A 25,826-nucleotide genomic window follows, 5' to 3' on the forward strand; every position below is an offset into this window, starting at 1 on the left:
TGCTACTGGGTAAACAAACATTCGGCATTGAAACAACTCAAGCAATAAGACATTAAAGACCATCGAAAATCGTTTAGAATTTCTCAAATCAACTGAGCGATAAAGCAATTCCATTTTTCCAGTCCACCCACCCCATTACAATGTGGACGAATGTTTTCAAAATGCTTAAATTCTTGCTTGACACATTTGGACATAATAATTCAAAAGCGAGACAGTTTCAGTGGCTAATGAATGATTTATTGAGTGGGCTCCGTTCCGAAATTCGAAAATATTTATTTGGCATAATAGGACTAGCGGTCTGCCCGACTGCGGACTTCAAAAACTGTGTGCCCCTGGGGGCCACGGCCAGTGCAACGTGTATTTTCACCGAATTTCACTCGATTTCCGTTTGCCCAATGCTAATGTAGAAATCGCAGAATTCCCCCGAAGGGCAGCCAGGTAATATTTATCTCCAGACCGCCCCCAATGAGCTCACATTTAATACGTGGTCGGAGGTAAACACGCACACGAATCGTATCTGCCGACATGTCTAATAGGAAACTGGCCAGAAGCGGCCAACTATTTGGGTTTCTATCGTAACACTAGAACGCCCGGACTTGTATAAAATAAACAGGCGAAGGTACAATAAATTGAGGAAAACTTATTTGTGTGTGTGCCCGGGCAACCGAAGTACAAGAAAATACAAATATCGAACACAATGGAAACAATAATGTGCGAAACGATTGGAAATGCGCCACAGTCGCTGACGCTGTCTCCACCGCATTGGCCCTCTCTGTCTCTCTGTCTCTGTGTCTCTCTGCCTCTCTGTCTCTCCGTCTATATCTCTATATCTCTGGCCCAGTCCGGTCAGCGTCCGATTCTCAGTCAGAAGCAGCCGGCTAGCCGGAGGGCCAACAACAAGTCGCAGGCGCGATAGGGCAATCGATTGGAATCAGCGAAATAATCGCTTCAAATTTGAGATCCTAAGGGGGATCCTTTTTCTAGTTGATGGAAAGTAAAACCAGCTTACTTGAAAACTCAAGTCTAAAGAGTGATCGGGAACCAATCAACGCGAAATTGCGACAGTAAACGCTTAAGGTTTCAAAACCTAGTCGGTGAACCTTCGTCAACCAAATGTTATTTAATTGTTGTGTTAGATGGTAAGAGTTTAAGTGTGTACTATGAAACGCATCTTAAGGGAATACCACATTCTATCAGAATCAATTGTGATTTATAAATAATGAAATCAGTTCCTTGTCAATAAACATTATTTTATTGTCAAATCAGTGCCTTTTCTATTCTGTGCTGATCTCTTAGGATTCAATGTTAATCGAAATATCGAAACTATGCCCCTTGTGCACGTTACCAATACAAATTTTTTCTTTTATTTTGTGTTCCAGCAGTACTGCGGAACAGTACATGTTAATTCTTCGAAAATGCCTTCGGTTGGCATCTGAGCAGGTGACAAGTGTTAAAGTGCAATGTGCTAATTATGTCACACGGGGCGTATGCGTGCTGTTGAAAGCCAATAGCAAGTGAAAGCCAAAGTAAGAGGCGCAAACGGGTAACGGAAAATCGAATAGAGAAAGATGGTGGCGATGGAAAAGGCCTAAACCACCATTCGATACTTGTTGAATTATAAGCTAAGTGTGTGTGAGTGCGATTGTGGAAACAAACAACAAATGTCAACTGCCAATGCCCCTAGAGTGTAAAACGAAATATGTGAAAGATACAAGCCGAATCGCACGGGAATTGGAATCCGGGCACAAACGAAAATGAAGTGTCAGCGTTCTGGGATGAAATTATCAATTGGGCAAGCTGCTGCTGAAATGTGATTTATCCACCTGCCGCTGGTGAGGTGTTTTCCAAATGTGTTAGCCGTGTGTGCGTGTAGACAACAAAGGGAAATAATGTCATGCATTGGCTCGACGGAATTTCTTTGGATGACAATTTAATTAGCGGACGCGCCAGCGGCAGCAACGGCGACAACAGCGACGGCAATCAGCGGAAATCAACGCAGTCGAGCTCATCGCCCACCAAAGCAAGTAGGTTGCACCCATGTACTATATTCCGACCACAGTGCCACACACCAGACACCACACACCACAGCACCACAGTATGTACACCCCGAACACCCACGAGCTTTAATTTGCTGCCGCGAGCCACCCGAGCGTGTTTATTTGGCTTAGAGCGAGAGGCAAGCGCAAACTATCCATGTAATCCACCTCCCGAAGGAGTGCCAGTTGAAAATTGGTTACCCCGAAGTTTCCGAACGGTAGTTGGGAGTGCCCAAATCAAAATATAGTGGACTGCGCCAGGTGGATCATTCAAAACGTCCTTCTGGCGGAGCTCACAACGATCAAAAACAATCGTTAGTGAAAATACTCGTCTGTTTCTCTACAGGGGAAACTAAATACATTTATGTTCAAAAGTTAATAATCAGTTATTTTATTCATCTAATAAAATAATATGTCTGCCGAGAACATAAGCTGAGAGTATTCTATTTTCAAAAAATGAATCAATGTTGTCTTCATTGAAGCACTTTTTTATGGTTATTAATAATCACTTTTCACTTGACCACTGATAATTAGGTTCGTTTCCATAAGCTGAAATTTTCTTTATTTAATTGTACGAATAATGTAGTGAGCATAATTCGTTTCTGAAAATATGAAATTCAACAATAATCGATTTTCACAGTTTCTGTTTTTGTATTGTGCCAAGCAATTTATTTTGCAGCTATTGCTAAAAAGTCCTGCAGGAAACAAAACGCTGCAAGAATCATACGAACGTATTTATGGGTCAATCGAGAAGCGCACTATCGGTAAATAAATTCCAATTAGGCCGTAAAATATACTTGAAAACGATTTTACCCAATTACCCGATTTACTCAACCCCATCCATCAGCGTGATTCCAGCCAAATACGTCTTTCGCAAAAATGAGGTTCAAGCAGAAAGGCGGGGAAAATGGATTGTATTCAATTTTAATTGGGCAGCAAATTATTCCAGCTGAAGCCCCCGACCGTGTGTTTATCCGCGGATTGCTCATAATTCAGATTCAATTATTAAAAACATATTCATCATTTAGTCCGAGCAATTAGCAATGAATGAAAGGCAAATAGAAGAATCGTTTGTACATCATTCCGTTTAAACATTACGCGAATGTGGACCATTGAACTTGTTTGTGGGTGTTTTCAAAATTATATTCAATGAATCGATTCGGATGCTACGTTGCCGATTCCCAAGCAAACTTGTGTCGGCAATTAAAACGGTCTCGCTTCCGTTACCTTGATCGTTCATCGATCATCCGCCAGGAATCGCAGCATCGACTCGAGTTTTCCGCCCAGTGTTTACCCAGTTTTCCGAAAGCCTTCAATTAGCCCAGCCGAATCATGTGGAACCAATTCGAATTGCTTGACGCATTGAATTTATTTTGGAAATAATTCGCAGCAACAAGAAATCGAAAAGTGTTGGTCGTTGTAAATCTCAGCAAAGCCGGCAAATTGCTCACATATGGTAATTTGATTTGTAATTTATTGTTTACAAATTCCTGCTGTTTCATTTTATTTCGTATCGTAGCGGTTCCTTGCGACGTTCGACTTTACAACTTGTGGCATGATGGTAAAAATAGACCCGACTCTCTCACCTTTTTGGAACGACTGCGGATGACCCAGTAAATCCACGAAGCAGCATCTTTGTCAGCACAAGAGTCTAAAAAATGCACATAAGTTGCCCCAGTTCGGACAGATTTATTAGAAACAAATTGCAATGTTACCACATTCCTTTTTATGACAGATATCGAGTTACTTATTTAACAGAAAATTCTGTTACGTTTGTCTTTAATTCGCTATTAATTCGCAATTAACTCTCTTTGGCCTATTAGCCAAAGTAAGTTTCACATTTTAATGTTACAAACAATTTTGTAGTGAGTTTCTACCCCAAAATATATAATGCATAGGTCAAAGGATTTTCCTGGATATCTTGTTTAGTATTTGGAGGATCCAACAGGTCATTAAAATAAGTTTATTTATTGATTTCACGTAAGCCTCATAGGTCCGCGGAAGGACCAATAAAATTAAAACATAATTGCCTATAAAAATAACTCCCTGTAGCCCCTTTTCATTCGCACTCAGCGAGCTAGAAAATTCATATGCTGGCCATTATAAAGTTAAACTGCTGCGGTCACCCATCACAACTTGCACCCCAATGAGTGCAGGCATTATGTGTGTTTATGAAATCGTTCCTAGTGGGTTGGCAGATCGTCCGTCCGTCCGTTCGTCTGGCAAAAAAGTGACCCACACACATCCGTACTTCTGTATCCACGGGAAGCACACTGCCCCATAATAGATCCATAAACTGCAACAGGCGGCGGCAGAAATAGACAGAAACTTGTTCATTTTGCTTATTTGTCCGAGCGTTTGCTTGTGCATTTTGTTTACTCGCCCCAGGCTCACGCACCATTTCTTTTCTCTCTCTGTATCTCGGCGTGTTCCCCTATTTCCTTACATTTTTCTGTTCTTTTTGGAGTTGTCTAGCCGGCACAGTGCTGATCTATTTTATGTTGCCGGAGAAGATATTCAAATTAATTCCATGCTAGTTTATAGCTACAATTTCTTTTGCGACCAATGCTGAAAGTTATTAGAAGTGTTTGAATGGTGACAAAATTCGTTTGGCGGACCCTAGCTCGGTTTATATAGATTTATTATATTTTATAATTTGTATATATGTATGTACATATTTTATTGCAACGATGGTGTTCACTTTAATTCTCTAATAAATAGTTTTCAAGAGAAATAACATATATAGTGTTCAACTAATTAGTTTCCCTGCAGTTTCTTGTTTCGATACAATCCAATATACACATTTATATCAAATTTGAGAAAAGCCAGTTGCCAGTTGTCAGTTGCCAGTGAATATATTTACGAGACCCACTGTCGGCAGACGGTTTAGCAGCTCACGCACATTCTGGCAGTTTATTGGCATGCCGTATGCTGGTCCGCTCGAATGCAGCGCCCCCCGTTCCCGTTAGCCGACTCCGCCCCTGACGCACGCATACATAGGACATACACGAGAACAACAAATAAACTGAGGCTACGCAAAATATTAAACACGAAAAGGCAGAATACACAAAATTCAATGGTGGAGCCAAGTGGTTGCAGTTCCCAGTCGCGTGCCTCGCCGGTCACATCGTATCTGAATCTGAATCTGAATCCGTTAGACAGGCGAAAGTATCTTGTATCCACAGCCGTGCGTATCTCTTTGTAACCTCCCCGAACGAATGTGTTCAAAAGTGCACTTATAAAAACACCTGGCTATCATTTTTGAATTGCTCATGTGGCCGAAATAAGTTTATATCGAATTAATATTTTACCTTTCGCCTGGGTGATTGTGAATTGTGGGCGTTCATACATTTCCCCTCAAAAAGCGTTCATAAGAGCTCGCACAAATATTTATGAGTTCTTACTACGATACTGAGTAAGTGTATAAACGAAGATCGATTCACTGTTTATACAAAATGTATGTTTTGACACAAAAATATAACATTTACGGAATTCTCGGATTTAATTATAACTTGGAAGTTTGTTTTCTTTCAATTGCCATCTTCTGAATGGAATTAAACGTGCCTGCAATATCTTTCGGGAATCTTTCGTTTACCTTTCACCTTGATAAATTTACGAGCCCAGCCATAAATTAGTTAAAAAGATGTATATATTCCATTATATAGGGTCCTGTGTGCCGGTATGCAATGGACAGGACAATGGAAGGAAAGTCCTTTCAATGGCGCCGTAGAGAAAAGAAAGCCGCCAAGAGGGTGGGCATATAGGAGACTTGGGGGAAGAAGACGGGGACCGTCAAGGAGCGAGGCTGAATTGTAACACATGTAAATATTAATGAAGGATGACAATGTGTACTTGACAACTTAATCGATAAATCAATTGCTATGCCAGATAGTGCTTCACCCCTTTTCAATAAAAATGTGTGCTCCGCTACAGTTTTTGTCTGGCCCTTTGTGGCTGCTTCACAAGGAGGTTGGGCTTGGCTGCGCTCGGTGCGTGTGTAGCATACATCCTGGAGCTGGTACATTGCGTAACCGCCCAGACTTCGTCGTCGCAAAGCCATAAAAAACGGAATGTCATTGAACATCTCGGTATTCAAACGGGAATCAGTATTCCATACGACATCCCGCCGAATACAAGATTTTCAAGGTGACACGAACCGTATTCAAAGTGACAAAAGCAGTTGCAAAAGTGTATTTTCACAAATCACTCCCCCTAATTTAGAGCCATAATGTCGAATAATGTAAAATAAGCAATTAAATGCTTACAGTTTATTTACTGAGAGTTTTATCAACATTCTCAGGGCCCAAGCGAAATATTATAAGTCTCCTAACTATTTTGCAGAAGATAAGCTTCGTTTTGTGCGTGTTGTCCAAACAAGTTTTTAAATCATTCGCTCTTTATCGATATGGGCACATCCTTCTTCATCATCATTAAAAGAATTTGCCAATGAAATGGAGTTCTAATAAAACACCTACGAATGTAGATATTTTTCTGCGTCGGATTGGTATATGTGCTATATTGATAGGGGGATTAATTACAATTACGATTTACTGGACTGATGCATCTCTTTTCTGATGTGTTTTTACCATACCGGTCAAATTTTCAATGCGCTTACACACGGCTCTTGCCTAAATAAACACGCTCTCAGCTATTTGTAAACAAAGCCATGCCAGCAAAATCAAACAGATCCAAAATAAAAACGCAAAACCAAAAAAGTGAATACACACACCACACAACAACAAAATCGAATAAGCATGAAAATAATTTTCCATTTTCATTATTATGATTTTGTCTTTACCACTCTTTTTCATTCTTTCACCTCTGCCCCTCTTATTTTCGGTGTTCTTTTGGTTTTGTGTACTTCTTTTTGTTTTACTTTATGTGTACTTTGTTTTTTGTTTGTTGGTTTTTCTTTCACATGCGGGAAAACTAATGCACGACTATGCTCCGAGAACGAAGACGTCATGCACACTATAAGCTAAACAGCAGGTAAACTTTACTACATTTTCTTTTTCTTTCTAGCCGTAAGCTCTAGAATTAAGTTTATGTCCGACAACCCCAAGAAGAGGGCGTGTCTCTTTTAAAAGCGATCGGAATATAAGAGAAAAAGCTGTGCAAGAAGGCTTTTATGAAAGGGTAGTATACATCGAAGCTTATATGATCAGTAAAAGCTTATTTAGTAGGATATGGCTTTTAGTACGGTATTTTATAGGAAATTATTCGAAAACGCCTTGTCCACAAAGAGAAAGCCGTTTTTTTTATCTACATTTAAATTTCAAACAAGTTGCTAAGCGTCCTGAATAAATATGTTTAAATTGAACACAGCCATAATTAAATCGTTAGTGTCCATCTAAAGCATGGCCACCATTAAAGATCTTGATTTCTTGGAGGCCATAAATTTTAGTCGCATTCCCGCCCGTTGAGGTACTATTTAAGCTTACGCAAACTATTGGTTAGGCAAACAAGTCGCTAAACTTAAAAGTCCAAGATTAAACTGTCGCCGTCAAATTTATGTCAAAATAAACAATAGGTACCGCGGCGGTAAATGACAGCGGCGATTAGCCTTTAAACAAATTGGCACGAGTTCGACAGAGCTGCGAGCTCCAAAAATGATATTTATGCCTCTGCTGCGCTAAGTTAACCTTTGCTAATTTTCTAATTGGCTGATAAATAAGCGGATTCACATATATTTTTCATACACCTTATACCGAAATATTATTTATTGACACTGGTGGCCAACATATGAACTTTACATAATGAATAAAAAGCAGAGAGGGACTCGCCGGTTGAGTGGGACTTATTTTTAAAATCTTGTGCGTAAAAAAACACATACATATGTACCTATACTGTCAAAGATTTAATGGGATCCTCCGATGTGTGGGTGCCAGAGATAGTTTAATTTGGGCTGCCAATGTCGCTACATATTTCTATGGGGGGGAGAGCATCCTGGTCGTAAAATTATTCCAGACGTATCTCAATAAAATATCTGTTTATTTAATTGAAAATGTGGTTATTGTTAATTTACTCTATCATCTGCTGCTTACCAAAGAAATAAATTAATTTCTTCTACACTCGGTTACATTGCCAACATTGCCAATCCACAAAACCCAAACCAAATTCAGCATGGAATGCGATTAAGGGCTTGATTAATTTCCATTTATATCCTATGTTGTTAATACCGATGCTTGTCCCCACAAAAAATGGCTCGAACGGAAATATCATTCAACAAATAAATTTGCGAATATATATAGTCAGTGTGCGTGCAAAAAAAAATATATATAAACAATATTGGCATAATTAGATGGATAATTGATTATGCAAGCAATACGTATTATTTTTATTTTTTAGTCTAGACTCAACTTATAAAAGGGCTTAAAGTGTTTGTATTATTTTTATGGTTAGTTTATGTCAATCAATTACAATTTTAATATTTTTTAAAACGGACATAAGAAATACTTCCCACAAGACAAGATAACTAGACATTTTTTTAGATTTTTTCTTTAGGAGAGTATGACTTTATCATTAAAAAATACATTTTTTTTATTTTAAACTAGCTTCAACAAAAAGGTTTAAATTAGTTTATCTATAAAATTAATTTCAAAATATAACCTCTGATTGCGCAATGAAAAATCTTTAAGATGCTAAACTTTTTATTAAGTTAATTTTTCGATAAAAAAAATGTTCAAATAAATAACACCGAGCGCATTATGAACTAGACTTAGAAGTTGAATATCAGTGAGGCTAAATTTGATCATAGTGCCCTATTAATGATTGCTTAAGAGCATCTAAAGTTCGTTGTCCTTGGCATTTGGTGCCCCCAGCTTTCTGCGCTCTTTATTCAAGGGGCTTTTGTTAATCGTATAAACGATTCTCGACACAGCATGCGTACATTTCATTGAGAACGATGATTTGTTGTTCCTTCGATTTACTCGTTGAATTTGCTTTATGAAACTTTTTTGCTGTTCTCGCTTTTCGTTTTCGTTTTCATTTTTAATTTTTCTTTTAATTTGTATAAAAACTGATGCAGACAAAGCTTGTTGCTCTTGGCGGCAGCGTTCAATGCCAGTCGTCGGCGTTTGTTGTTCTAGTCGCCTTGTTTTTTGGCCAAAACTGATCTCCCTAACTGTCAGTTTTCGGTTTACAGTCGACTCGTGCGGTTTTGCTACGGTGAAATTGTCTTCTACTCGGCCATTTCTCATATTGTCACGCGGCTGGTTGTTAACAGAACCTATAATTAATTACTGAAATTAATGTGAAGGGAAAACCCGAATAGTGTGCTTACCTAGTGTAGAGTGTTGTTAGATCTATTTAATAAATGAAAGGCGCTAAGACGACGCGAACCCAATATGAAAGGAGCAAGAGCAAGAGCAACAAACGATCGGAAAAGTCGGCCAAGTAAGCGAAACGTTGCCCAGTTCCAATTGCCTCAGGTTCAATTTCCCTTCCATTTATGTTTCCCTTTCTCGATGCCTCGCAAAATGCACTTTGAATCAGGCACGGACATCTGGCCCTCGAATATTATTAAAAGTCATTAACATATTTCTAATATTCGTACTCTTTAGTGGTCGTAAAATAAACAATATTCGCTATGGCCAGCCGGGCTAAAAATAATTCAGTTTGTTTATCATCGGTTCGTGTACATTGTCCAACATGAATTTACACTACAAAGTTGTATACAAAGCTCCCTAAAAATGTTTACTCATGCAAATCTATCCACAATCTGTGTATTTTTCGTAGTGCCCGTGTATAGTGGCTCCTGTGTGTGTTGACTTCAATAAAACTGCCATAGTTTGCTTTGCTATCGATCATCAGTTTATCGATTTTATTGTTTGGTATATTTAGAGGCAAACGTGATGATAAAAAGCGATTTATACAGGGGAAAGTTCTAAAAAATAGAATACAGAAACTAGGGCTGGGGAAACAGCAAAATAAAAATCGTTGAACCGAAATTTTTAAGAATTATAAAAATTTGCAGTTTACCAGTTTAAAAACTTAACATACAAAAATATTAAATGTCAAATATTAATCAAAGATAGCGTTATCAAAAACATTTCAAAAAGATTAAAGCCACAATAAATACATTTTATATCTCGCTTTGGTAAACCATCACAAATTTAAACTAAACCGACTTTCCAGGAATAAAAGGGAAACCAGAAAGAACGCTATAGTCGAGTTCCCCGACTATCTGATACTCGTTACTCAGCTGGTGGAAGTGCAAATGAGATATTTTCCACACTAACAGTTTTTGGCGGTTTGTGGGCGTTAGAGTGGGAGAGGCAGAAAATCGATAGAAATTTACAAGACTAATAAAAAAATGGTGATTAATTTCAAAAGTGTGGGCGTAGCAGCTTTGGGCGGTTTGTGAGCGTTATAGTGGGCGTTGGAAAATGAATCAACAAACTTGCGCTGCGTCTATGTCTCTGGAGGCTGTATGCTTAATCTCAACTTTCTAGCTTTTGTAGTTCCTGAGATCTCGACGTTCATACGGACGGACAGACAGACATGGCCAGATCGACTCGGCTATTGATCCCGATCAAGAATATATAAACTTTATATGGTCGGGATCACTTCCTTCTGCCTGTTACATACTTTTCAACGAATCTGGTATACCCTTTCAACGAATTTGGTATACCCTTTTACTCGAAGAGTAACGGGTATAATTAACGTACCGAAATGTATAAACATGATATCAGATATTGCACTTAATACTAGAACAGTTATTTGTTCTTATAAATTTATTTAATTTTATATAAAAGGAATTTAAAATAAAACTCAACTAAAATAACTCTATTTATTTTGGTACATATAAAAATTGAATAATAAATAGGAAATGAGGCGTACACCGTTAAACATCATTATGGCCGCATTAGCTCGTTAACAAGTGGGACTTAATTATTTTATACTTACCTCAATCCTACAAGCCTTCTAGGTCTTGTAGTTACCGGAAACTTAACGATTTCGAAGTGTTTTAGCGTTTATTCACGTATTTTTAATCTCTATCTATTCATTTGTAGCCAATTCGTATCGCAATTAAAATCAACCTTATATATATGAAATGCAAATATACCATAAAAATGTTGTTTTAAATATGCGAGTTTTAAAAATAAGTCACTATGTACAATGCACACACATTTGGGCGGACGGAAGGATATATAATTAGCGCCTAAAAGCCTGCTACACATTGGTGGACCGTTTGAAGATCTTCGACAGAGCACTGAATGCTATTCAGTGTTCGAAAAAGTATTTAAAATGAAAACAAATTTTCAATGAGGCAGAATATATAACACCTGTTTGAGTTTCGAATGGCGGCTAAATATTTGAAGTCAAAAATTCGGACGCCTTATAAATACGCGGTGATGTTTTCAGATCTACGCATTCCACAATTCGTTTGGGAGACAGTCGCCCAGACAAGATATGTATATACGTATAAATATATACATATGTGCATACATTTTTTAAGCAAGATGGCTCTGAGAGCTAAGGTCTCTGAAGCGATCGGCAGTTTGTCAAAAGTTCTCAGCGCAGACAGCAGTGTCATATCACGTAGTATAAAAAACGTAAGTTATGGAAAATCTGCACAGAATCCCATTTTTATGGATCATTTGGGATTTGAATAGATCTTTTAAATGCCTAATTGGATTTGCAGAGAGTAGGAAGTGCGTTAAATAGTTGAGGAAAATTTGGAATACTCTTTTTAAAAGTCCCCGTGCTCATTTATTTGCTTAACAAATTCTGGTAAAAAATTCACTTACGATTTTACGTATGCTAACAACCGTTTATTGGATATAATAATTTATTTATGCTTCGTATTTGTAATTTATCGCTCTGCTGTGCTAATTTTCCTCTTCCTTGGTGTTTTTCTCTAGCGGCACCTCGAAGCGCACCAATCGGTGATATATTTATATTTATTTTTTCCACAACGCCGCTTTTTTATTATTATTTATTTATACGTGGCGAGTGTTGAAAGGCCGCGGCCATATAGTCGTGGAGAACGTCTAACAATTGGTACCAATGCTGGACCTATCTGGCTCAGTTGACTTACAGCATTCGTTGAAGAACGACCCACATTTTAGGGGATTTAGATAATTTTGTTAAGCCAAGTTGGGAAAGAGTTTGGAATGTTGATTGGCTGCCGTTCGCCATGGCAACCGCTAAGCACTCGAAGGCAATTATTAGCTTTAGTTAAACGACACAAAGGCATCTTAAGCATATTTACTAAATTAATTTGGATCCTTTCAGATTGGACAGAAAGTCTTCGCGGGGCATGATATACGAAAATGAGGAGCTCAGGCTACGCACCATTAACATTAATGCAGAAGTGGAACGAGGTACGCCAAATACGATAATAGCTGATCAAAAGCTGGTCAGAAATGCGCCAAACAATTTGATATACCGCACCACACAGGAAATCAAATAATCGTAAAATAAATGGGCCAAAAACAACCTGATAACAGCCAATTAAAAAGACATTAGATGGTGGCTAGGAAACCAAAATAATCCTACATAATATAGCTAAAGAAATATCTCTACACGCACCCACTCGTACATAAACATCTGCCCACCTCTTGGTGTATATCTGTCGGAATATTCATTAAAAATGTTTTCATTGCCAAAACAGAAGATAAGCGAATGTAAACAATGCGATTTGAGGTGTCTAATGGTCTGACAGCTCTGCGTGATGTCCACGTGCTGTTCCTTAGACTCGGGCAAATCTTATTAAGTGTTGTCTGCCCCCTCTGCGTTCCTTAATAAGTAAAACTTATACGTCCTCCACTTTCCAGGGCAATCGGACATCAAGCGCTTGCGGCGGGAGAATGAGCAACTGCGTCGGGAAATCTGGACTTTGCGGGACGAGTGCGACAGGCTAAACAAACGCTTTAAAGCGAAGCTCAACGAGCACGAGTTTGGTGGATGCAGGGGCAGCGGGGGGAGTGGCGGCACATGCCACGCCTACCGGTGCAGCGGCGGAGGCGGTGGGCGAGGGAGCGGAGGTTGTGATGTAAACAGTGATGTAAGTGCTTTCAGATTTTGCACTATAAGTTCATAACTTAGTTTTTATACGATTAGATCTGGTAGAATTGGTTCCAAATTCTTTTACAACCGTCTTCTAATATTCGTAATCTTTTTTCTAAAATGATTCCTTTTCTTTTAAGGACTCTGACTCATGTGATACGTGTCGCGGGGCAGACGACGGCCACTGCAGCGACGAGTGCTGCAAAGAGGGTGGATCCTGTGCCCCGCTAAAGACCCCACTTCCGCCGGATGTGCCCAGCCACCCATCCCAATCTAAAAACGAGGAAAGCAACAGCACCATCCAGAACAAGGAGCCGCAGCCCTTGCATTTCGATCACCTCTCGGTGGTCTCCGAGGAGACCCTGAGTAACCCGGAGCTTATGCTCGTCCAGCAGCAGGAGCACCTGACGATATTCCCCCCACCAGACGCCCACGGGTCGCAAAGCACGCTGCCCAGCATGATGGGACCGCTCACCCCGCTGACGCCCATCGAACTGGTGGCCAATCAGCTGAACGACCTGCAGGCGATGGTGCCACCATTGTCCTACTTTGAGAACATCCTGTCGCAGCATATGGGCGCACGAAATGCGGGTGAGTAGTCCCCAAAATATTTCGAATAATCTCGTTTTAAAGTCTGCTACAAAGCCAGGGTTTAGGTTTCTTTTTGGTAATATATTGGTTGCCAAAATTAAGATTGATAAATCAATTAAGATGGAGTATTAAGGAAAAAGTGTATTACGATCAAACATAAATCAAAACATAAATTTATTATACAATAATATAAATTCGTAGTTTGTTCTAGGCGTTTGACTTTTAACTACTCAACCCTTCCAAACTAAAATATTTGCAGCACAAACGCCCTCTCCGGAGTTGGGGACCAGTTCGAGCACCACCACCGGCAAGACGATGCGGCACACGAACGGCTGGGACTACAACCTCCAGTCGCCCTTCACGCAGCGCAAGTACAACGAGCAGTCGTCGCCGTCCCGCTCGCCCCCACCACCTGTGAGCACGATGACCACATTTGTGCCCACGTCCACCCTGCAGACGATGCCCAAGATCGCCCTGAATGCCCCGTCACAACCACATCTGCCGGATGGTGGCGACATCGAAACCGTGGCCATCACCACGAATGCCGCGCAGCATGCGCTCAACAGTCCGAAGCACTTCTTTGCGCCGATCAAGCCGCGTTTGAAGCTCAACACTAAGCTAGCCAATCAGGGACAGGATCTCGAGCAGGACGATCTTCCGCCGGGCTCACCGCCGCCGCCCTTGCGAGACCCACCAGATATCTTCGTGAATAACGCTCTGGCCTCGCCCTACCAACGCCAAGTGTCCCCACAAGTAAGTCCTCGTCACCGACGGTCCACACACTCGCATTGCCACGCCCACAGCCACGCCCACAGCCACGCCCACAGCCACCAGCGCAGCCGCCAACGCCCACAGCCCAGCCACTGCTCCCTGCATCGGGCGGTGGTGGACGTGGCCGCTGCCGTGGGCTTGGGGGAAGTGGGTCCGTATCCGGGGTCTAGTGTTCTCGACATATACACCGCTGCTCTGGCGGCTGCCGCTTCCGCCAGGTGCTCTCCGCTTCCGGCGACCAGATCCGCTGAACCCATCTACGCCACAGCACAAAAGCCCGGCCAGAATACGTGCATCCCTGCCACGTCTGTCACACAGCCGGTGATGACCATCACCACCCAATCCACCAAGACTACCACCACTAGGTGGCCTTCGCCCCAAAGATTGGCCATTCAAGCAAAGGCCGTTGGCGAGGCCAAGAGGGCGGCCAAGTCCGCGGAGAACGTCAGTCAGGTGAGGGATCTTCTGGCCATCAGACGATCATCCTCGTATCATAGCCATCTTCGGCCCCGCTCATCACTCTCTGGCTTAGAATCTGTTTGGTTTAGTTTAGTTTTTTTAGTTTCGGGTGAAAAATGAGCTTTATCCCCGATTGTTAGAAAAATTCCGTTGTCAAGTTTCATTAACCAATATTCCAGTCTGGCTTATCGCTCCTCCACTTTAAATATTTCTTATGTTTGTATTTAAATATTATTCGAACATTGCCATTCTTTGATGAATTTAGAAGTTGTTGGTTTATTCAATGTTATTATTGCGTGTTATATGTATGTATATATTATTTATCATAAACATACAATTACCCACTGAATGTTTTTCATTGATTTTTAGATCTACGATAAAAATTATCAACAATACATTTGATTCAAAAATGAGAGGTACAGAGGTACAGCGATATTAATAGGGCGGAAAGTATATTGGTTTAGTGTAGCACTCATTCTTTGTTTATCCTTTTTAATCACCTTTAAACCTGGTAAAAAATGTGTGTTAAATTGTTGTGTTATTTTGTAATTTCTGCAAAATATTATTGTAAGCTGAAGCTGGCTTAGAGTAAGCCCGTTAGCATTAATTCGAACGCCGTTTGTGTTTTGTTGTACTTTACGTAAACACTTGCTTAGAATCTAGGATCTAGTTTCCCTGGATGTGGTACATGGGAAATAATAGTTGTTGTTAAGCTTCGAAATTGTGCAATCATAACCTTTTCCTTGCCTTTACATATTTAAGTAAAAAAAAGATTTTAATCATTTTAGCTAAATGCAGAAACTCTATCACTAAATTATCCGCAGACGGATTCGGTCAACTTGGAGTCAATTCTGAACGACATCGAGACGATTTCGGAGGACATACTGGCTATTCAGCTCGAGAAGAGCAAGTCAAGGGACAACCTAAGCCACAGTAATAGCAAGGACGATGAGAGGGCGAAGAAGCCCTATCGCTCTGAAATGAACCTGTATCTGCAGTATGAGGGTACAAACCCGACCATTTCACCCGTCACCACGGACACCCAAAGAACGGAAATGGGAACAATTACATCGGCGGTGACTACGTCCAGCGAATCGGGAAACAGTGGGAGCAGTAAATTAGTGCGACGCACCTGCTCCTTGGAGAGGGAGCACACCGACAGCCCTGCACCGCACATTCCGGACCCAATGGCACCGTTTCCCGATAAGTGCACCTATCTGGGATTCGAGCAGCTGAACCAGGCGTCAGGTGGGGTCGGGGTGCCTCCTCAATCGCCGAATGGCCAGAGGCCGCCCATCGCAGCCAAGCCGAATGTACCGCTGAAACCACCGCCCCCGCTACCACCCGCCCGCAGGCCAACCATGCCCACGGAACCACCGCCCCCGCCACCAACCACATCCGCTTCCGGCGTAATCGGTCTGCCGCCCAACAAGAGTCACCTGTACAAGACACTCGCCTCGGCGGCTGCCAAAAGAGCCATCTTCCGCTCATCGCCATCGCAGTTAACCAGATCCCTGGACGTGGATCCCACTGTATCAGAGGGGGAGACGGGCGTGGCGGGTGACCTGGCCGTTGCTGGAAATGTGAGTAAAATGTGATATTGGATTGTTAGTATGATACAACATTTTGGTTTCAATGATGAATAATATCGCGATATTTACGAAATAATTATATTTAAATAAATTCGTTCCTTGCGGAGCAAATACATTTTTTCTTTATTATAAGAAGTCCCAAGCGTTTACCATATTACCAACATTCTATGTATTCATCATACATTAAATATTTGTATCAAGAGAACATTAGTGCTTTAGAGCAAAAATGTAGAATATTGGCCTTTTAACAAAACGATATATATTTCCCAGCCCCTATAGTTTTTATGGTCGTTTTTGATGATTTCAAGATTATTTATTGAAGCAAACTCTCGATACCCTTTTAGATGGACGAGTTAGCGCGGCGGAAAGCCCGACGCGTGTCCATCGTTTGTGGATCCGGACAGGGAGGCCAACAGGACGACGTGGCCATGCCCGTGACTACCGTGCCCATGGCTACTGCCAGTTGTGTGGACCTTAGCACAGTGCTCACTCATCCAACCATCAAAGCTTTCAAGATGAGCCACAGCACCCCCAACTCGCCGCATTCCTCGCGTCGTCGCACCAACAGCAACTCGATGACAGCTCCACCGGGAACACCGGTGGGCGGTGGACACCCCGAAGTAGGGGCCACTGCATCGGCACCGCCCAGCACCACCCACCATCACTACCATCGCAAGGAGGGCAGTGATCCGGTTCCCATGACGGCCACTGTTAGTCGGACCAAGTGCTCCAGGCGGCACTCCGAGGGCACCGTTCACACCGTTCACCGGAACAGTGCTGCCAGCGGAGGCGGAGGAGGTGGTCACCACCATCACAGCCACAGCCACCACCACCCGCACAGCGGAATGGTGATCAGCAGCAACCCGCACCACAGCCACCATTCCCACCAGGACAGCAACCACGAGACGGTCACCTCGCTGTCCGATCGCAACTCCAACAGCTTCGCATCCTCACGCGAGTCCTCCACAAGCTTCAGCATGCGATCCAATCGCCGGAAGATCTCTGTCAGTTCGCACACGGGCGGCAAGATTCCGTGGTGCGGTTGCTGGGGCAATGGATGCCTCTAGATTGGGGGGAGGTATCATAAGCTACCGTCCAGGAACAAAACTCAGTATAGTTCACTTAGCTTTCGGAAGCTATCAAAATGGAATGGTGAATTAAAAGGTTTTGGAAATATAAGTGTTAGTTTACAAAAAATGACCTAAAACCTAAATAAATGTATGCCACAGTCGACAAATAATTTAAAGGCCAACAGCATTTAAATATTGGTTTGAAAATTGTTTTCCAATTATTTAAAAATTATTTGCTGACAAGTATTGGATTTTTAGAATCATAACACAGTGACATTAAAAGTAGATATTATAGTTTGAATTTTATTATTTGGGACTGAGTAAAAGAAAATTATGAATTTATTCGATGTAATTACGGCATTGTTATAAATAGTCTTAAAAATATGTTCAACTGCAGCCAAGTGAATTATACTGTATTCCACAAATGAGTGTAAATTTCTAAATCTTCATATATCCACTTTGCGAGTTTGTATATGGCTAAGTAGGGTTAGATGGCTTAACAAAAGCGGTGCAGCATTTTGTTTCTAGGAACTAAGTACAAAACCCATTTTAAAAAGTAATTCATTTAATCAAAGCAACTCAAAATCAACCCCGAGTTTGTTGTACATATTTTGTTAAAACCAATTAAGTTGTAGCATTTAAATGTTGGTCTCGAAAAGAAGTCATGTAAATTCTACAAACAAAGTTATGTTGTAATTGTGGCTGAATTCGGTGAGAATGCAAGTCAGAAATATAAAATATAAAGTTATTTATGGTATTTATGGTATTATTGCGGTCTGAATGCATAAGAATGTCTAAAAGAACAGCTAGTTTGCAGCATATTTGGTAATGTTTGTGGCCCTTACCGTTTAATTATGCCATCTTAAGCTTACATTTTTGCAGGATAACTGACTGTTTATCGGCTCTATTCCTACATTGAAATTCCTGCATCAGAACTTTTCCAGCAAAATTTAATTTTACGCTTGTTACCAACTCTAAAGTTTCACTCGCCGCGCGAATCCGGTGACTTTAAGGCCGGAGAGGAACGAGGATGAAAAAACACAACTGGTGGCGGGCAGTAAGCGTTGGCTGCAACTGCAACTGAAATTGCGCAACAAGCGATATATACAAAATGCAAATTAGCCGCAAATTAAGGTGTAAAAATGCATGACACACAAAACGCCTCTAGGATATATGCAGGAAACAAATTAAATTTTCTCCAAGAACCGGTGCAAATTGCGGTTGCAGTGCAAGCCGTGAAGGTGATGGGAGTGTGGCAAAAAATGAAATAAAAAAGACAGGTCAGAGGCCACCGCAGTGCGCCAGAAATATAACCCAGCCGTGGGCGAGAGACAGTATATTGTATTCCTCATACGTCCCATGTCCGAAGGACACTGGACTTCATCACTGGCCAGCTGCCAGTCAATTGTGCGGCACTTGAATTCATTTTAGAAATACCAGAGCTTATGGCTTCTTCGCTTAATTGATTGGCTGCCAAGTTCTGCCAGATTGCCGCGATTTCTATTTTATTGCATTGTGTTTGTCTTGGCCATTAACTGCTGCCAGATGCAGCCCAATCCCAATCGTCATCTCCGAAATACATGAGAAATCAATTCGTAATCATTATAAGTTGGTTTAGTTGACTATGGAAAACCATATGCCAAAAATAAGTATTTGTGTTTCCTATGGGTTCAATGGTTGATCTTCAAACCAACCCTACATAAATGACAAAAAAAGAAAAAAATTTACTTGCCCCGGGTGAGGCTCGAACTCACGACCTTAAGATTATGAGACTTACGCGCTGCCAACTGCGCCACCGAGGCCTTGGAACAGCCCACGTCAATGGAGTATCATATGGATACATATGACAAACTGATATAATTTTGGTGTTCCAAATTAGAATAATAATAATACCATAAACTGGGGCATTATGTAACCTCGTAGCTCGTATATTCAAAGGCAACACAAGATTTGTTGAAAAACATGTAACAGGTCGAAGGAAGCGTTTCCGACCCTATACGGTATATATATTTTTGATCAGGATCACTAGCCGATTCGATCAGCCCATGTCCTTCTGTCTGTCCCTTAGTCGATAAAAGCTAAAATGCTGAGATGAAGCATACAGATTGCAGAATAATCGTACACCCACTCTAACGCCCACAGTCTAAGACTGTCACGCCCAAACTTTTGAAAAATGTCTACTATTTTTCTTGCCAATTTCTAATGTTACTCCAGAAAATTCTTAATTTTCTTCCCGGCATGTCCTGTATCAGCGGTGGAAAAATTGCCTAACAACTAGTTAGTTAGTTAGTTCAAGTAACAAATATTCACATAAATGCTATTTTGTATACAATGTATAATTGCAATTGCCCTGCCGTTAGGGAGGAAACTTATGTTTCACAGGCTGTAAGAGCAGCGTAGATTCCGGGTACCAACTGACTGAGACTGACAGGTATTTCAGCATTGCTCATGATTTATACGCCCGACTTGCGAAAGTATACTTATTTTACGGCTCGTGTTTAGTTTCTGCTTTGATGTGGTGGCTTGGCGCCTTCAATGAGCTGTGTCTGCACATATTTCTTAATCATTCCAAGTTTTCAGACAATACAGTTGTGTTCCGTATGCAGACATGCACAAATTAGAGTTTTATGGCTCTTGTTTGTTGCTCTTTTCGTGGAGGGAATGTCTACGGCTTTTATTACCATAAATTCTGTCGCATTTTTGCCAGAACCACCAAAAGCTCACATCGGCTCTTACAATAAAGTTTCATTGTTTTAGCCGCATAGCTTTGACGTATTAACAATTTGTCGAGCGAAATTTAGCAGCTCCAGTATATAATCAATGCTTGGTAACTAATTACTTGCTAGATAAGCATGTCTTTTCTGCTCAGCTGCATTAACTGCGCACTGAAGAAAATTAGAATGAGCTCAATAAATTATGAATTATTTGAATGTTTTTAAATAAGAGAAAAGAGTCATTACTAAACTAAAAATTAATGACCTAGCTTTTTATACCCGTTACTCGTAGAGTAAAAGGGTATACTAGATTCGTTGAAAAGTATGTAACAGGAAGAAGGAAGCGTTTCCGACCATATAAAGTATATATATTCTTGATCAGGATCAGTAGCCGAGTCGATCTGGCCATGTCCGTCTGTCCGTCCGTCTGTCCGTCCGTCTGTCCGTCTGTCCGTCCGTCTGTCCGTCTGTCCGTATGAACGTCGAGATCTCAGGAACTACGAAAGCTAGAAAGTTGAGATAAAACATACGGACTCCAGGGACATAGACGCAGCGCAAGTTTGTCGATTTATGTTGCCACGCCCACTCTAACGACCACAAACCGCCCAAAACTGCCACGTCCACACTTTTGAAAATTGTTTTGATATTTTTTCATTTTTGTATTAGTGTTGTAAATTTCTAACGATTTGCCAAAAAACTTTTTGCCACGCCCACTGTAACGCCCACAAACCGCCCAAAGCTGCCAGGCCCACACTTTTGAAAAATGTTTTGATATTTTTTCATTTTTGTATTAGTCTTGTAATATTCTATCGATTTGCCAAAAAACGTTTTGCCACGCCCACTCTAACGCCCTCAAACCGACAAAAACTGTCAGTGTTGAAGATTCTCCTTCGCACTTCCACTAGCTGAGTAACGGGTATCAGATAGTCGGGGAACTCGACTATAGCGCTCTCTCTTGTTTTAAATTTTAATCTTGGCAAAAAGATAAGTTATTTAAGAAAATTTAATATATTTTTAAAGTTTCAGGGAAAATTAACTTTGGAATCATTTACGAATCATTTTGTTTAAGTGCATCTGCTGATTACTTTGGTTTAGCAGATGTGTCACGCCCCCAACTGATGTCGCCCGATCCAGCTGGCGCTGCTTTGTTTGCCCGCATTAACTGAGTGGACGTCCCACCCAGTGGACATCCACAGATGACCTGGCTCAGGAGAGCTGCTAAAAATTGCAACTACCAACTGATGATGTCCCAGGCGATGCGGCGAGGCTGCCTTTCCCATATGAACAGCAGGGCAGCATCTGCTGGTGCAGCACTTTTTCCGCTTTGAGCCAAACACTCACTTTGATCATTTTTCATTTCCAAAGCGACACATGAGCTCTCGCAACCCAGGCCATTCAGCAGGATGTCTGCAGCCGGATTCCAGGAGTCTGCCTGGATGTGTGCGGGTGCACGGGTGCACGGGTGCACGGGTGACAGCGTCGGACTTGCGTGATATTTTTATTAAGAAATATATCAAATGCACATAATGCACACATTCCCAGCTGCCATATATAACCCGCTAGGGACTTGGGACCCAGCCAAATGACACTTTATTATTATTTTCATTGTTATGCGGGATTCTATTAAATTAAGCCCTATAAGCGATGATTGAGCAGCGCGCAGTCACCTCTTTGCCAGCCGAAATTCCAAATTCAGAACTCAATTCAAATTGCAAATTTATTCATACGAGTCGCGGTTCACGTCAAGCGTTAAGTTAAGTTAAGTGACCTTTCGAATGCCTAACAAGCCGGGCTCCTCGTTTCGCTTGATCCTTTGTTGTTCACTGAATTTGCATAATCGCGTGAAGCGTATTTGTAAAATAAAAACGAAGCAACGTACATACAGAAAATGTCAGGAATTACATGTAAGGTGGGGACTTCGTGGAAGTCGTGGGTCAATGCGCAGAATTCGTGTGGTAAGCCATAGTCAGGCACTGTAAAAATCCGTTGCGTTGTCTTATAAATATTACCAAAAACCATTTTTAAAATTCAAAAAATAGTTCACTCCATATGATTTAAAATAATGATATAGCTAGTTATAGTAAGTTAAAAAATGTTACATTTCCTATCAAAATTACACAAATTGGTAGAATGTTAAATCATTTTTTGGCTGGGTTCTAAAAAAGTTACAACTATGATTAATTTATTTACTACATTACCTTATTACATTATATTATACCTATATTAATGCGAAAATAATTTGATGTGCAGTCGTGCGGCTTTGGACGTGGCGGACCAGGCTGAGAGTGCCTCTGAATAATTTGCATTTAACATGCGCGACATAAAAACCAAATAAACAATTTTAACCCCTCCAGGCCGAGGAGCAATTTTTCAGCTTCTAACTAGTCGCCAGAAAATGCGCCTGTTTCCTTCTGGTGATTTGTTGCACTCGTTTTTCTTTTGACTAAATGCTGCAAATGATGCGACTCGGTATGTAGAACGCACACGTTTCATGTCCAGTGTCCACTAACCTGAAATATCCTTCGCCTCGCCTCGCCCTTTATTCCACGAGTTATGCGTTATGTAGTCTGTATATGAAAAAACAAATTAACATAATTTAGTTGGCAGCAGGACAGGCTGTCCGATCTGCCCGAAGCAAATAAGTTGTAAAACTTTTGCGCTAAAGAAAATGTATTGATAGGGCCGCAGCTGAAAGTCAATAAGGCGAGCGGAAAACTTTTCCCATCCAACCGATGATCATCAGTTCTCGCATATACCCCTATACACACATGTGATTGGACAGTTGGGATTGAGCGTAAACTTGATAAATATTAATGCCATCGTAGCTGCCGTGAATAAATATATTTATAGTCGAAATAATAATCACAGGCTTATATACAAAAATACTTAAAGAAATATTAAAACAAAAATATACCCCTTTGATAGAATTTCTTAGTTTTAGTATCTATTTTCTTTCGATTTTGCTAAACTAAATTCAAACCTAATAAACGTAATTCAAGAATTTATAAAAGAAAAAGCCGTTGTTTCCGCGACTGTAAAATCATAATACAAAGCAAGGACATGCAATATCAATAAACCCAATGGCAGACTCCCTTTTATGATTTATTGTGTTTGGTCAGTGGACGCGGTCCGAGCAATTTCACCTTGGCTGCCATCATTCTCGTGCTCCATTAAATCTTTGGCGACACATTCAATGAGCCCCATAACGTGTGCCCTAATACCTTGTCACCCTCTTCTCCTTCTCCTTCTCCTTCTCCTGCTACCACACGAAATCCTCCCCAATATCCTTTGTTTATAAATGTTCTAATGGATGGCAAATTATTATTTTTCCTTTTTGGCGTTTGTGCATGCCGAAGCTGCTTCCTTGACGCTGTTAGAGTGATATATTGATGGGGCTACACACACACACTGGCCGGAGGAGTCCTTCTGGCCAACATTCATATCGGCGGTCGGGCGTAGTAAGCCCGCTGTCGACCCTCGGCCAGGACTTGGGTATGTGGCCAATTTATGGTTAGGGCCACTGGTCAAAGGATAATAGTCGCACACTGTTCTCGGCTGGATTGCTTTGGGGTCACAGGCCGCCTGGAATCGTCGTGTCCTCCGTGTTGACCCGCTCGAATTGTTTGCTCAAGATCAAATGGCTTGTATGCGGGCCCATGTTTACTGGATTCTCCAGTTCCTCGACATGAAGAGGTCTCCGTCCAAACTGAGTAGGGAAAAATTTTAAGGCTCTATACCAAAATACTTTCAAATTAACCATGATTCATAAATAACTTATTGTTTTTATAAAGACTTCTTTTTAAGCTGGCAGAGGTTTAATATAAAATTTGACAAAGTTAATGTCTTAGATTTTTACAGGTGTAAAACAACTAAATGGGTACTTAAAGTCCCATCTCTGTCCCTTAAGAAATATTTCTAACGAGTACATCAAATTCTGCACATTTGCCGCGTGAAACACCATTTTAGGAAACTTATTAAAAGAAATATTTCTTGAAACATTTTGGAAGAGTACTCAGCCTTCGATTGGAATTATTCGCTTATACTCATTGTGTTCTTTGTTGCCTGGTAAATTATAATAAATGTCATTGCACTTACCTAACGCCACATCGAGTATTAATTTATGGTGCGAAACTTTTTGGGTAAACTTTTTTGTTGGTGGGGTAAAGTATTTCCTTCACATAAATTTTAGCTGTTACACATCTAGAGCATTTTTCGCACGTTGTAAAGATGCTGAAATTTGCATTGAAGCGACCTTCAGGCTTTTTTTTATATTTCGCGCAATTCAGTTTAACATAAATATTTGAATAGTCGGTGTCATTGCTTTTAATTTCGCTGTCAAAATCAGCGGTAACTAACAAACGGTTTCTCTTTCAGCTCTGAAATGTATGAGTGCGGCTGTGGCATTTTGATTATAATACGCCTCATTAAAAATAATAAACTGTCAGCCAAATGAAGGCGAAAGGCAAACACTGGCGCCTCTTCTTTTCCTCCTTCGGTTGCTAAATTTCGAATTTCAACATTAATTGTACAATGAGGATGAGTAACTGCAAAAGTTTTCTGATTCTGGTACTGTTTCTGGTTCTGTTTGTGCTTCTGTTTTCGGTTCTGGTAGCTGTGGGGCTTGCTTCTGTAATTGTATCCTTGAAATGCATATCTGATATTTTTGCAAAAAGCTTTGAGCCATCTCCCCATCTCTGTTTTATAAATATTATATGCAAACACATCTAAACATTAGATACCGTGGCTGTGCTTGTGCGTTTGTTGAAACCAAATGCGGTTTTCAAATGTCTTCTCTTTTTTGCACTTTAGCCATGCACGAAAAGGGTGTCGGGGTGGGGGAATGGAGAGGGGATTGGGATGAGGTGTTGGTTGGTGGTGTTTATGGCAGCAGAAAGGCCATAAAATGAACAAAAACATATTCGCCTGCCTGTAAGCGAGTATGAGCGAGTGGGTCCAGGCATGCAGCATAAACGGCATTTTGAGACTGCAGCAAAAATGTACAAAAGCCTCAGATTTCATACACTGCCCAAGGACCCCCGCAGTCCTTTCCTGGCTTTCTGGCGATGGCAACGTGAGTCGTGAGTGTGAGGGCCGAAACCGAAATAACTGAATCAATTCAGATCGCACCTGATTATTCCCCCGACGAGTTTTGGTTTTTGCTTGCCATCCAGCCCCGCAATTTATCACATCTCCGACATCAGTTTTTCAACTGAAATTGAAGCTGCAAATTCAGCTCCTGTCTTGGCCATGTCCTGCAGAGAGATGAGTAAGGGGGAGTATGAGCACAAAGGCATTTCGGTCGACCATGGTCACCATGGTGGATACGGAACTTGTTGTGCGGACCACAGGAAGGTGACTTTGCTGCTGCTGCTTTGCCTTTCGTCCTGCGGTTCCTTAGTTCCAGATCTCAGGACCTGGTTGCACATTTGTTAGCAGTAACAGAAATTAAAATGTTTACACAACCGAATGCCAACGACGTTTTAGCATTCAGGCCCTAGTGTCCTTCAGCATCAAACATTATCCTGCAAGTGACGTGGCTCAGGCGACACCTTCGCCCTTGTTCTTTTTACACAGAAATAT

General features: G+C 41.1%; 1 protein-coding gene and 1 non-coding gene across 8 annotated transcripts; one reads left to right on the forward strand and one right to left on the reverse strand.

Moving 5' to 3' along the window:
• The first annotated feature begins 1,298 nt into the window (after positions 1–1,298).
• On the forward strand, positions 1,299–18,214 carry LOC122619430 (verprolin). 7 transcript variants are annotated; one of them, XM_043796376.1, is made up of 8 exons: positions 1,299–2,024; positions 6,989–7,025; positions 12,276–12,364; positions 12,818–13,047; positions 13,190–13,640; positions 13,900–14,864; positions 15,695–16,453; positions 16,807–18,214. In XM_043796376.1, exons 1-8 carry the CDS (start codon positions 1,895–1,897, stop codon positions 17,527–17,529), a joined length of 3,384 nt encoding a protein of 1,127 aa, XP_043652311.1. In that variant the 5' UTR covers positions 1,299–1,894; the 3' UTR covers positions 17,530–18,214. The 7 variants fall into 7 exon arrangements, with proteins under 7 accessions (XP_043652311.1, XP_043652312.1, XP_043652305.1 ...); XM_043796377.1 differs by having other exon boundaries at positions 1,300–2,024; positions 13,900–14,393; positions 16,807–18,213; XM_043796370.1 differs by lacking the exon at positions 1,299–2,024 and having other exon boundaries at positions 6,877–7,025.
• A 1,047-nt stretch (positions 18,215–19,261) lies between these two features.
• Trnam-cau lies at positions 19,262–19,334 on the reverse strand. The gene has a single exon. It is a non-coding gene; the product is annotated as a tRNA-Met (tRNA).
• Between the last annotated feature and the right edge of the window lie 6,492 nt (positions 19,335–25,826).

This window comes from Drosophila teissieri, chromosome 3R (assembly GCF_016746235.2).
Source record: "Drosophila teissieri strain GT53w chromosome 3R, Prin_Dtei_1.1, whole genome shotgun sequence".
Classification (NCBI taxonomy): Eukaryota; Metazoa; Arthropoda; class Insecta; order Diptera; family Drosophilidae; genus Drosophila; species Drosophila teissieri.

Excerpts from the sequence above, each read along its gene's own strand:
- LOC122619430 (XM_043796376.1), top strand. The coding sequence starts at position 1,895 with ATGCATTGGCTCGACGGAATTTCTTTGGATGACAATTTAATTAGCGGA. Across the intron at positions 12,365-12,817 it reads TAATGCAGAAGTGGAACGAG|GGCAATCGGACATCAAGCGC; the intron begins GTACGCCAAATA and ends TCCACTTTCCAG. Across the intron at positions 13,048-13,189 it reads GTTGTGATGTAAACAGTGAT|GACTCTGACTCATGTGATAC; the intron begins GTAAGTGCTTTC and ends TTTTCTTTTAAG.